Below are 13,738 nucleotides of genomic sequence, written 5' to 3' on the forward strand. Positions count from 1 at the left end.
GGAAGGATGATAATCCTTAGCGTGAGATTTTATGACTCTAGACAAATGAGAATTTTCACTATGGAAGTTACTATTTTACAAGGAGACAACCAGAAGAAAAACACATAGAAAAAATTAAATATTTGAATTAGTGAATGGAACTCAAAGAAAGTTTCAAGTTTTGAGGCTCTGGGCTTGGACTAGTAAAGAGACTAGGATATTAAAAATGGAAGGAGATACGATTTTGTCTACTTATCAATTTTGTAATTGGTAAACTGAGACCCAAGGAATTTGAAAGAATCTGTCCAAGTTTCCTCAGTGGGATGGAGGGGAGAACCCAGGCCATATGATTCTTATTTCTCTGTTCTTGCCCCCACTCCAGACCTGTGGGGAATACTGGTTTCGGGGATGGAGGGCAAGAAGATGGGCTCAGCTGAGGATGACACCACATGCTTGTGTGTGCTGTGCTACAAGGGGGCTGTCAGGAAGAGAGTCTTCGTGACAAAATAAGGAAGAGGAAGAGGAGTCAGGGGAGGAGAGAAAAGTGTGATTACAGAAGGTTGCGGTTGACCTGATTCTTTTCAAAATGTTATATACAAGATTCTGATAGAATTGCACCATTTTCCCTGTGGTTATTGGCTAACTCCCTGCACCCCACCCCTCTCTCTTCATGGAAGCTCCAGTGCTATGTTACTTGGATTCCTGAGAGACTGGTCTGATTTTTATTTTCTTTCCTGAAAGAAATCTCATACCTTGCGTGGTCTTTGTCCTGAGGATGCATTTCCTTGATATTTCCCCATTCCTACAGGTGGCCCTTATCACAGAAATTGATCTTGTTCTGGGAGGAACATACACGGTGGAGTGGGATGTGAAGATAAGGGATGAAGAAAAAATAGACTGTTATCCTGATGAGACTGGTGTTTCTGCAGAAAACTGCACTGCCCGCGGTTGTGCCTGGGAGGTAACCATGCTGACGGTGTTAATATACATGAAAATCCTCTACACTTTGTTTTAAATTGAAGCATAGTGGATTTACCATGTTGTATTAATTTCTACTGTACAGCGAAATGATTATGTTATACATATATTAATATATGACTATCTTTTTCATGTTCTTTTCCATTATGGTTTATCACAAGGTATTGAATATAGTCCCCTGTGCTGTACGGTAGGACTTTGTCATTTATCCATTTTCTATATAATAGTTTGCATCTGCTAACCCCAAACTTGGAGAAGGCAATGGCACCCCACTCCAGTACTCTTGCCTGGAAAATCCCATGGACGGAGGAGCCTGGTGGGCTGCTGTCTGTGGGGTCGCTAAGAGTCAGACACGACTGAGTGACTTCACTTTCACTTTTCACTTTCATGCATTGGAGAAGGAAATGGCAACCCACTCCAGTGTTCTTGCCTGGAGAATCCCAGGGACAGGGGAGCCTGATGGGCTGCCGTCTATGGGGTCACACAGAGTCGGACACGACTGAGGCGACTTAGCAGCAGCAGCAGCAACAACCCCAGACTCCCAGTCCATCCCTCCCCCACCTCCCCTTGGCAACTGTGAGTCTGTTCTCTACATCTGTGAGTCTGTTTCTGATTTGTAGATAGGTTCATTGTGTCATGCTTTAGATTCCACGTATAGGTGATATCTGTCTTTGTGGTATTCGTCTTTCTCTTTCTGACTTACTTCGCTAAGTATGATAATCTCTAGTTCCATCCCTGTTGCTGCAAATGGCATTATTTCATTCTTTTTTATGGCTGAGTAGTATTCCATTGTGTCTATATATCACATCTTCTTCATCCACTTATCTTTCTGTGGACCTTTAAATTGTTACCATGACTTGGCTATTGCCAATAGTGCAGCTATAAGCTTTGGGGTACATGCATCTTTTTGAATTTCAGTTATATCTGGATGTATGCCCAGGAGTGGGATTGCTGGATCCTACGGCAGCTCTGTCTTTAGTTTTTTGAGAAACCTTCATACTGTTTTCCACAGTGGCTGCACTAACTTACATCCCCACCAGCAGTGTAGGAGGGCTCCCTTTTCTCCACACTCTCTTCAGCATTTGAGACTTTTTACTGATGGCCATTCTGACCCATGTAGCATGGTACCTCATAGTAATTTTGTAAAATCCTTTACACTCCATCTACAATTTCATGAGCATGGCACCAGTGCCTACGTCACTACTTAAAATCTATAGAAAGGGCAGACTTCCAAAGTAACCTGAGTTTTTATCTGGATGTGAAGAATAGATGGGACAGAAATGGGTCTTTTTTTTTTTTCAACAAAATTTTACACAGAGACCAGGAGTGAAAACTTATGTCACTACCAAAGAGTATATAAGAAAATGACTGATTTCATCTTTATCTCCCTGAAAATTGCGTTTTCTAGCCCCTTTATATCTGGTCATCCTAGAGCTCATGCTTAACTGAATTTGCCTTCACTTTTCAGGAGTCCAGTTCTCATGGAGTCCCTTTTTGCTATTTCGTCAATGATCTCTACTCTGTCAGTGATGTTCAGTATGACTCACATGGGGCCTCAGCTGTCATCACCTTAAAGACTTCTCTGTATGCCCACTCCTTCCCCTCAGTACCAGTGAACTCCCTGCGCCTGACTGTGACCTACCATAAGGATAACATGCTGCAGTTTAAGGTATGTGTTGACAGTATATGTATCAAGTTCCTACTTTGCACTTTTTTAGTTTCATTATTTTTTGCTTGTCAGGATCACAGAACCATGCAATCAGTTTGCTCTTCTAAGTTAGCCATTGAAAACTGTCGAGTCCTTGGCACACACTTTCAGAGTTTTGTTCTCCATCCATTTGGGGCAGGTATCAAGCAAGGCAAATGTGTCTTGATATTTCAGATGGGCTTTTGAGGCACTGTTGACAATGAAGGCTTTTTTCTGATTTTTTGACAAGTGAATTTTTGCACGCATTAAATTAGTGATTTTCAGCAACTGAAAACACATTGAAAATTAGCTGATGTACATATTTTATCCTACATGGGCTTCCCAGGTGGCACTAGAATCTGCCTGCCAATACAGGAGATGCAGGAGACACAGATCCAAGCCCTGGGTTGGGAAGATCCCCTAGAGTAAGAAGTGGCAACTCACTCCAGTATTCTTGCCTGGAAAATTCCAGGGATAGGAGAGCCTGGTGAGCTACAGTCCATGGGGTCACAAAGAGCTGGACATGACTGAGTGACTGAGCACACACACAATATACTAGATCATTATCCTAAGAGTAATTTGGGACCATTGATGGGACAGTGAGGCCTGGCCTAAACTGCACTTTCAAATGATTACTGTTTCTACTGTAAGAAAAATGGTCGGGAGGACAAGGGTGAAACAGGAGACAAGTTAGGACGCTACCAGTTAGGTAATCCAGATGAGGTATTGAGCTTAGACCAGGTACAGAAAGGAGAGGGAGATGTGGACAACTTCAATAGAATAAGAAGTAGCATCATGGGATGTGGTTATTGATTACAAACAGGCCATGAGGGAGGGAGAGACATCAAGACAATCGCCAAGTTTCTGGCTTGTGTCTCCACATGGATGGTGCTGTCATCTATGAAGGGGAACCAGAAGGGGAACACTGGAAAGATTTGGGCTTAGGCAAAATACAATGATGAATTCAGTTTTGGACACTGAATTTGGGATATATGAAATACCTATGAGAGTGTACTGGTTTCTTTTCCTTTCATGATTTAATGACATCTCAGGACAAGTGATGGTCTGCTTTTCGTTTTTTATTTATGTAATTAAAAAACATTGGGATATAGTTGCTTTACAGTGTTGTGCTAGTCTCTGCTGTACAATGCAGTGAATCAGCGGTATGTGTGCATATATCCTGGACCTCTTTCCCATTCATCACACCCTCTAGGTCACCACAGAGCACTGAGATGAGCTCCCTGTGCTATACATCAGCTCCCACTAGCTATTTTACACAGGTAGTGTGTATATGTCATTCCCGTTCTCCCAATCCATCCCCTCATTGCCATGTCCACACATCCATTCTCTACGTCTGTGCCTCTGTTTCTTCCCTGAAAATATGTTCATCTGTACCATTAGTGATGGGCTATTTTTACGGTCTTTTTCACTATTGAACTATAAGTTTCTCGAGGACAAGAATTTGTCCTTTCATCTTTGTACTTCTGAGATGTAACACAAAGCCGAGAACATAGTAAGTTCTCAATGTTTATTGAGAGAGTAAAGATTCAGGTCAGTGTGCATTGCCTGAAAGATTCTTCACAATCTGATATCAACCTGGACTATGAATTCTTCCACATTTTGTAATGCAGGGATGATGCTATGCTATCTTTCCATCCTCACCTTTGTACTGGCATGTGGTAGGCGCCTAATGGGTTTGAAATAAATGAACTCACTCAACTTTTCAGGTTTAACACTTCCCTGCTCTACCTCCTGGATTATACAATAGCTCTCTCCAAAATAATTGCCTCTTTCTTTCAATTCTCTGTGCCTTTGTGTCTATTTCTCTGCCAGGAATGACTTGGTTTTCTTTCTGTGCTTGATTAATGGCTATAAAGCTTTGAAGATTCAGCCCCTTTCCCCATGAAACCATCTCAGTCTTCTGGAAACACTGATAGGCATTTCCTTCCTTATAATCTTACAACACTTCTGTATAGCTGTACATAGTATGTATCACTCAGGTGTTTTGGGCACGCTCTTTCACCTTTCATGTGAATTTCTTAGCATGTGAATTTCTTAAAAGCAGTAACTGTGTCTTACTCAGTTTAGTAGACCTTGTGTCTTACTCAGTTTTGTAAACCTTGTGTCTAGTACAGAATCAGGCAGGAATATAGTAGGTACACAGTGAATCAACTTAGACCCCAGTTTTTAGGGAGAATATCTATGATTATTTTAGTCAAGAAGAGTTCATGTTTTTTAAGGGAGAAATTTTTTTCAATTCAGAAAAGTTTTCAGGTAGTCATGTACACTGACACACCAACAAACAAAATAATAAAGAATATATCCATAAATTCCAGACTGATTTTCCAAGGTAGAACCAATGTGAAAATAATGTGTTGCTATAAGACATTATTACATAAGACATAAGTTATGGCAGACTCAGATCAAAATGATAAATCTGACATTGTTCTTCCATTTGTTAATTAAGTTCCCAGTATCATGAGCTTAAAGAAGACAAATATAGTGTTCAGACTCTTTGTCAAAGACATGAGGTTTCTGCTAAGGGTATAGGTTTCATGACTACTATATTTACCTAAAATCTGTCTCCTCTGGTCTAGATTTATGATCCCAGCAACAACCGGTATGAAGTTCCAGTCCCTCTCAACATACCCAGCATTCCATCTGGCACCTCTGAGAGTCAACTCTATGCTGTCCTCATTAAGAAGAATCCATTTGGGATTGAAATTCGCCGCAAGAGTACAGGCACTGTCATGTTAGTGGCTCTTAGTCTGGTTTGGAGTTGATGATCCCCCATGTCATTGCCAGGTCCAGTGTCCTTGGAGATACCTTGCTCAAAGCAATGCACCCGCCATTTCCAGATTCTTGAATAAGTCATTTCCTTCTGTTCTTATGAGAAATCTTTAGTGTCCTGGGAGTAATTCCTGAGTCAATTGCATGTACCTAGGGGTTCATTCAACTAATGTTGATGGAATGCCTTCTCCATATTAGGTAGTTATAGAAGATGAGGTCTCTCTTTCTATGACAAAAATAATAAGGAAATAACAAAAATAATTTAAGTTAAAATATGCAGCGATTTAGATAGTGACAACACTATGCAGGAAAAATCACAAAGTGAAAGTGAAGTTGCTCAGTCGTGTCTGACTCTTTGCCACCCCATGGACTGTAGCCTACCAGGCTCCTCCCTCCATGGGATTCTCCAGGCAAGAGTACTGGAATGGGTTGCCATTTCCTTCTCCAGAGGATCTTCCCGACCCAGGGATCGAACCCGGGTCTCCCACATTCCAGGCAGACGCTTTAACCTCTGAGCCACCAGGGAAGCCCAGAAAAATCACAGGGTAATTGATAATTATAGGGAGGTGACTGCTTTTGATACTGTGGTCACAGTTGATGTCTCCAAGGAAGTGGGCTTTAAATAGGACCTTGGGGAGGAGAAGGAGCCTCTCATGTGGAGATAGGAGAAATGGGCAACATTTCAGACAGATTGAGTAGTCAGTGCACAGGCCATGAAATAGGAGTAAATTTGCCTTATGAAAGGGAAAAATTCCAGTGTGGGTGGAGTAGTTTCACATATAAGGTGGTAAGTGGCAGGAGATAAGGCTGGGGTTTAGGTAGCTTCAGATCAGGAATGGCTTTGAAGACTTCACAAGATGCTTCAATGAGAATCACTGAAGAATTGTAAACAGGGGTTGACATGATGTGAGATACTTAAAAAAAAATAACTCTGGATGCTACATAGCAAGTGGACTCTGGTGGGGCAAGAGCAGAAACTAGGGTTGCTGTGAAGTGGGGGCAACTGAGATGATGAAGATGATTGGATCTGGTATCCTGGAGGGACCACTGAAGGGAGGGAGTGATAAAGGAAAGTAGAAGAAAGATGCTGGCTCCTGGACTTGCAGCCCTGGCGGCTGGGAGTATTTTAATCATACAGACTTAATGTTTTATGTGGGAGGTCCACAGGAAATCAAGAGTTCAATTTCCCTGAGACTTTAGCTGCTTGAAGTCATTAGAACAGCCCATTTCTTTTCCAAACATACCCTCTTGTATTGCAGCTGGGACTCTCAGCTCCTCGGCTTTACCTTCAATGACATGTTCATCCGCATCTCCACGCGCCTCCCCTCCAAGTACCTCTATGGCTTTGGGGAAACTGAGCACACAGCCTTCCGAAGAGACCTGGAATGGAACACGTGGGGGATGTTCTCCCGAGACCAACCCCCGGGGGTAAGGGCAGAGCACTTGGGATCTGGGTTGTTGCTTCTGTCCACCCACACTGTGTACACGTCACACAGCGGGTGTTTCCTCTTCCCACTTCCCACTCGGATGCTCACAGTCTGCTTTTAGACAAGCAGGTCGACTCTCAGACTCCTTTATTTCTTACGTGTTTATTTCACAGAGAAGACTAGACACATCTTATTGATCAATTTGTTGAGTTTTTTTTTTTTCTCAATCTCTCTTTTCAGTCTTTGTCTTATAACCTCCTGCCCTTCTCCCCATGACTCTCTCAGTACAAGAAGAACTCCTATGGTGTCCACCCCTACTACATGGCACTGGAGGAGGATGGCAGCGCCCACGGAGTGCTCCTGCTGAACAGCAATGCCATGGGTAAGGTGATGCTGGCACCTTCTCTGTTTTTGTGAATCAGTCCTTCTTGAGGAACTTCAGAATGTGTTCAATCATGTTGCCCCTGAAGTCACAATTATTATCTTGTGGACAGTGTTGTTCTTTTTTTTCTTCACTCTGTTTATTTCAGTTCAGTAACATGTAATAATGGGCTTTCATGGTGGTTCAGCGGTAAAAACCCGCCTACCAATGCAGGAGACACAGGTTCGATCCCTGGGTCAGGAAGATGCCCTGGAGAAGGAAATGACAACCCACTCCAGTAGTCTTGCCTGGAAAATCCCACGGATGGAGGAGCCTGGAGGGCTATAGTCCATGGGGTTGCACAAGAGTCAGATACAACTTAACAACTAAACAACAACAAAGTGTAGTAATAAGAATTAACTCATTTGGCATAAACGATGTAGGATGGGATAGCAAAATCAAGGGAGTCCCATGTCCTAGAGGTTAGTCAGTGGGAGCCATTTATATAATTTGACTTAGTGATGAGAGTTTGGGTCAGAGCACTCACTTTTGGGGTACTAGAGTATAAAGAAAATTTGAGTAGTATATTGGAAAAAGGGTGGGGAATCAAGAAGTGGAGTTAAAGAGCGTGCTTGTGAAAACTGGAGAAATCTGAATAAGTAAGGCCTGTATCTGAGTTAATAGTATTATGTCAACATTGGTTTCCTGGTTTTGATGACATACAATGGTTATATAAGAGTTATCATTGGGGGATGCTGGGGGAAGTGTCCAAGAAAAGTTTTAGTACTATTTTTGCAATTTCTTATAAGTCTTAAACTGTTCTGAAATAAAATCAATAATAGCAGTTTAAAAAGAGCAGAAGGACAAAACATATAATAAGGTAATAGGTGCATCAAAGAGAAAAAAATCCAGGCATATGCCCTGAAGACATTCACTTAACTTTTAAAATTCTGTGAGGTATAGTACAAATTACCTTCTCTCAATACTCTACAATAGAGGCATAGGAAGAAGGAGAATATATGAATTTCAGGGGTAATTTCTCACTTGAAGGTTTCCATATTGATTGATATTTTCTGCATTTCCAGATGTGACCTTCCAGCCCTTGCCTGCCTTGACATACCGTACCACAGGAGGAATTCTGGACTTTTATGTGGTTTTAGGGCCAACTCCAGAGCTTGTCACTCAGCAGTACACTGAGGTAGGAGGGAATTCAGTTGGTTACCCAGTATTTATACAGCACTTTCTGTAGTTCTTAGATGATAACTGAAACTGTTGGTCTTTCTGGGTGACAGGTAGGTTATAGAATAATGAACAATAAATCCATCCCAATAACTGTTAAATTCATAGCCTCTCAGAGCATGGCAGAGTAGCAGAAGTAATAATAGTACTGCTGGTTATAGCTGGCAGTGGCAATGGTAATAGTGGTGAAGGTGGTGTGGTGGTGATGGTGGTGGTGGTGGTGGTGGTGGTGATGGTGGTGAAGGTGGTGATGGTGGTGATGGTGGTGGTGGTGGTAAAGGTGGTGATGGTGGTGATGGTGGTGGTGGTGGTGGTGGTGGTGATAGTGGTGGTGGTGGTGAAGGTGGTGATGGTGGTGATGGTGGTGGTGGTGGTAAAGGTGGTGAAGGTGGTGATGGTGGTGGTGGTGATGGTGGTGATAGTGGTGGTGGTGGTGAAGGTGGTGATGGTGGTGATGGTGGTGGTGGTGAAGGTGGTGAAGGTGGTGATGGTGGTGATGGTGGTGGTGGTGGTGGTGGTGAAGGTGGTGATGGTGGTGATGGTGGTGGTGGTGGTGGTGGTGAAGGTGGTGATGGTGGTGATGGTGGTGGTGGTGAAGGTGGTGATGGTGGTGATGGTGGTGGTGAAGGTGGTGATGGTGGTGATGGTGGTGTGGTGATGATGGTGGTGGTGGTGGTGGTGGTGGTGAAGGTGGTGATGGTGGTGATGGTGGTGGTGGTGGTGGTGGTGAAGGTGGTGATGGTGGTGATGGTGGTGGTGGTGGTGGTGGTGAAGGTGGTGATGGTGGTGATGGTGGTGGTGAAGGTGGTGATGGTGGTGGTGGTGAAGGTGGTGATGGTGGTGGTGGTGGTGAAGGTGGTGTGGTGGTGAAGGTGGTGGTGGTGGTGGTGGTGGTGGTGATGGTGGTGAAGGTGGTGTTGGTGGTGGTGATGGTGGTGAAGGTGGTGTGGTGGTGATGGTGGTGATGGTGGTGGTGGTGATGGGGGTGAAGGTGGTGATGGTGGTGGTGGTGGTGGTGAAGGTGGTGGTGATGGTGGTGATGGTGGTGATGGTGGTGGTGGTGGTGTGGTGGTGATGGTGGTGGTGGTGGTGTGGTGGTGATGGTGGTGATGGTGGTGGTGGTGGTGTGGTGGTGATGGTGGTGATGGTGGTGAAGGTGGTGTGGTGGTGATGGTGGTGATGGTGGTGAAGGTGGTGAAGGTGGTGATGGTGGTGATGGTGATGATGGTGGTGTGGTGGTGAAGGTGGTGTGGTGGTGATGGTGGTGATGGTGGTGGTGGTGGTGATGGTGGTGGTGGTGGTGAAGGTGGTGTGGTGGTGAAGGTGGTGATGGTGGTGATGGTGGTGGTGGTGGTGAAGGTGGTGTTGTGGTGATGGTGGTGATGGTGGTGATGGTGGTGATGGTGGTGATGGTGGTGGTGGTGTGGTGGTGGTGGTGGTGGTGGTGGTGGTAATTGTGGAGAGGGTGGGGATAGTGGACATGATAACTGTGGTCGCAGAGGTCATCACAGTTGCTTTGGCATCAGCCGCAAACAGTGTTATAAAACTTACTGTTATGTCACTGATATATTACTTGCTGCACGTCAGATCACTTTCCATATGTTAATTCACTCAGTCGTCACAAAACACTATGAGACAAATACATCCTTATCCTCGGTTTACAAGTGAAGAAACATGTATGAGAGGTTATTTCACTTTTGTCCAGAGTCACATAGCCAGCAGAGATTGGATCCTATAGGGCAACCCAGGCATTTTGTTTCTGAATTTCATGTTCTTAACCAGCAAGCTAGAAATCACTGGAAATAGGAGTAAAGTCAGATTTTCAAGAGAGGCCAAGCCTGGCAGGATGATTTCTCCAAGTTATCCTAGTGGCTTTGCATCCTCTTCGTTTCTCTCTGGATTTGAGTTTGCCGATTATCTAACTGGGGACACTGGAAAAACATTATTACTTTGTGTACAACTTTAATCCAAATTCTTCTTTTTAAGGACTAAATTTTGTTTATTTTCTAGTTGATCGGTCGGCCAGTGATGGTTCCTTACTGGTCCCTGGGGTTTCAGCTGTGTCGCTATGGATACCAGAACGACTCTGAGATCGCCAGCTTGTACGATGCTATGGTGGCTGCACAGATCCCCTATGTATGTCGTCAGCCTGTGGAGTTCTGGCTCTGGGACCTCATGGTCAGCCCTTGTCTCGATGTCTGCATTTGTCTGATTTTTGTCAGACTCTACGAAATTACAGAGCACTTTCTCATACAGGATCACATACAGGATCACACTCAGTCTCACCCTACCCAGTGGTTATAATATAAGCGGGTGGAGGGGTGTCATTGTCCCCAACTCGAAGAGTCACAGTGATTTGCCAAAGGAGGAGGGCATTGGGTCAGCTCTAGGGTTCTGTCTACTAGATCACGCTTCCATTTCTTTCACATGACTTCATGGCATCTAGTTTAAAACATCCCTGCTATCATATAAAAGGTAGCCCAGAGAATAGTTTTGCTTCATTAAAAGAAATTGACCCAAATTCAGTCAAACCATTGTGTCTATAGATATAACCTCAGTTCCGACACTTTGCCAGCACTAAAGCTCAGTGTTCCCCCAGCTTTGATCTAATTCTTGGTTGAATGTAGGGATCTTGGGACTGGTTTCCAGAAGAGATACATGTGGAGACAAACTTCACCTTTACTTGAAGAGTTGTTTTTTAGTCTCTAAGTTATATCTGACTCTTGTGACGCCATGAACTGCAGCCCTCCAGGCTCCTCCATCCATGGGGTTTCCCAGGCAAGAATACTGAAGTGGGTTGCCATTCCCTTCTCCAGGGGATTTCCCCGACAAAGGGATTCAACCCGCATCTCCTGCTTTGGCAGGCAGATTCTTTACTGCTGAGCCATTGATTTTTCCATTAATCAATATTATTCTCTGAATTTTCTCTTGTTTCCTATTAATGGAAAGTCTAGCATGCAATATTTTATTCTTAATAAGAAAGCTGTGTCTGATTACCCCCAGGATTGTTGTTCCAAAGCAATTACAGATGCTTTTGTTTGTTATATTTTTAGTGGATTTACTGTCCATGTTGTGTTAGTACTGTGCTAGTACTGTGTTAGTATATTATTTTGTCTGAATCTGAACCCCTGATACCTGAGTTGGCTTCCTGGAAGAGATAACTATGTTTGCTCTTTCAGTTCAGTTGAGTGGCTCAGTCATGTCTGACTCTTTGCAACCCCACAGACTGCAGCACGCCAGCCTTTCCCTGTCCATTACCAAGTCCCAGAGCTTGTTCAAACTCATGTCCATCCAACCATCTCATCCTCTGTTCGCTCCTTATTCTGGCCCTTTACAAAGCACTCTCATTGACTTTTTTCACGTATCTCCACAGACAAAATTGTGGAGGTCGACATTATCATTCTGCTTTTTGCTAATTTAGGTTTTTTTTCCTAGTTTTACTACTAAAAGTTTGAGAATTAGGTGAATTTTCCAGAACCTAATGCCTAGCAAGTAACAGAGGGAGGTTTGAAAGAATGAAGCAGATGCCGTCTGAACTTCACCCCTGGTTACTGGACCATTGTTCTCACGTGGACCTGGGCTTATGTGAGTTTCCTCTTTTCTCTTCCAGGATGTGCAGTATTCGGACATTGACTACATGGAGCGGCAGCTGGACTTCACCCTTGATGCCGAGTTTGAGGGGTTTCCAGCTCTGATTACTCGCATGAGGGCCGATGGGATGCGAGTCATTATCATTCTGGTTAGTTGCTATGTGACTGGGTGGAGTCTGTTTGGAAGACTGAATGGAGTTTGGTGGAGAAAGATTTATGTGTGTTTTCTTCCATGCTATGAGTAGAGAAATGAAGTATATTTCCCTGGGTTCACAGAAGCTCTATAGCACGGATGGAAGGCATGCATCCTCTTGGGAGAAATTCTCCCTTTCCCTACCCTGAGTCATTCTCTGGCTTTGGTTTCCTCACCTGACCTGTGCTTTGATTTTAGGACCCAGCCATTTCTGGCAACGAGACCAAGCCCTATCTGCCATTCACACGGGGTGTAGAGGATGATGTCTTCATCAAAGATCCGAGTGATGGGAGCATTGTCTGGGGAAAGGTACGCTCTGAGCAGTGATTCACTAATCCCCACACTGTCAGTGTGTTTGCATTTTTTTCTTTTTTCCATTCGGACTTTGAGGTCAGAAGTTCTCATATTCTCCATTGGTATTTGTCACCACTATTAAGGAATTTTAAAGGAATGTGTGTGTACATTGTGTGATCCACTTTTCTCTAGATCAATCCTACAAGAAAATCGAAGTACTATCACCCCTAGAACAAGGTTTATAATTTCTTGTGTGCTTAACCCTTCAGTTGAGTCCAACTCATTGCAACCCCATGGACTTTAGCCCACCAGGCTCTTCTGCCCATGGGGTTTTTCATGCAAGAATACTGGAGTGGGTTGCCATTTTCTTCCTCCAGGGGATCTTCCCAACCCAAGGATTGAATCCGTGTCTTCTGTGTCTCTTGCATTGCTGGTGGATTCTTTACCACCTGAAAGCCCTATAGTTTCTTAGGAAATGCTATATAAGAGAAATTATCTAGTGCATTGCTTTAAAACATGTTTTTCTTCACAGGTCTGGCCTGATTTTCCTGATGTGGTAATAAACAGTTCTCTAGACTGGGACAGTCAAGTGGAGGTAAGGGGCTTGTGTGGATGTGGGGGATCAGGGATGTCAAGAAGGTGCCACCGTGCTTAGGATACTGGATATCCCTGTGCCGTGAGCACGGGCGAGATGAGGAAACTCATGTAGGGAACGTGTCCTGTGCATCTGTCTCGTGCCCATCTCTTTGTGTGCAATATTTTACCCCAGTTGGGAGGTAGGTATTTTTATGCTTTGCATAACTAAGACTCAGAGATCTTAAATTACTTGTGTCCATGGTTTCAGGTGACAGAGTGATGATTTCCACTCCATGGCTCTCAGATTACAAACATCCAGGAAATTTCCACTGAATGAAACCTCTAAGAAACACTGTCTTTTGACTGAATTAGTATATTTATTGTTCCTTTTGCAGTTTTTGCTTTGAGTATCCTCTTCAAATAGTCTCTCACCCCTGTCTTTACTGATTGGGTATTTTTCTCTGTACATCTTTCTTTTTGTGGGTAGACTTCTCCATCTTCACTCTTATAAATCCCCCCATCTTTCCTTGGGCTTCTCAGCTTTGATCTTTTTTTCGTTCTTTTGCTGTGCTGAGTCTCTGTTGCTGCGCGTAGGCTTTCTCTAGTTGTGGTGCACGGGCTCCT

At 43.8% G+C, this 13,738-nt stretch overlaps 1 protein-coding gene across 4 annotated transcripts in view; it reads left to right on the forward strand.

Annotated features, from left to right (window-relative positions):
* The window catches only part of MGAM (maltase-glucoamylase), a 96,535-nt gene that overhangs the window by 61,137 nt on the left and 21,660 nt on the right, over positions 1 to 13,738 (forward strand). For all 4 annotated transcript variants that reach the window (XM_059885968.1, XM_059885967.1, XM_024991199.2 and 1 more), the window contains 10 exons: positions 788 to 940; positions 2,426 to 2,626; positions 5,242 to 5,396; positions 6,694 to 6,862; positions 7,147 to 7,243; positions 8,308 to 8,420; positions 10,472 to 10,597; positions 12,072 to 12,200; positions 12,443 to 12,553; positions 13,071 to 13,133. In XM_059885968.1, the coding sequence (XP_059741951.1) occupies positions 788 to 940; positions 2,426 to 2,626; positions 5,242 to 5,396; positions 6,694 to 6,862; positions 7,147 to 7,243; positions 8,308 to 8,420; positions 10,472 to 10,597; positions 12,072 to 12,200; positions 12,443 to 12,553; positions 13,071 to 13,133 (1,317 nt within the window). The remainder of the gene's footprint in view (positions 1 to 787; positions 941 to 2,425; positions 2,627 to 5,241; positions 5,397 to 6,693; positions 6,863 to 7,146; positions 7,244 to 8,307; positions 8,421 to 10,471; positions 10,598 to 12,071; positions 12,201 to 12,442; positions 12,554 to 13,070; positions 13,134 to 13,738) is intronic.

Source organism: Bos taurus, chromosome 4, assembly GCF_002263795.3.
Source record: "Bos taurus isolate L1 Dominette 01449 registration number 42190680 breed Hereford chromosome 4, ARS-UCD2.0, whole genome shotgun sequence".
NCBI classification, from domain to species: domain Eukaryota; kingdom Metazoa; phylum Chordata; class Mammalia; order Artiodactyla; family Bovidae; genus Bos; species Bos taurus.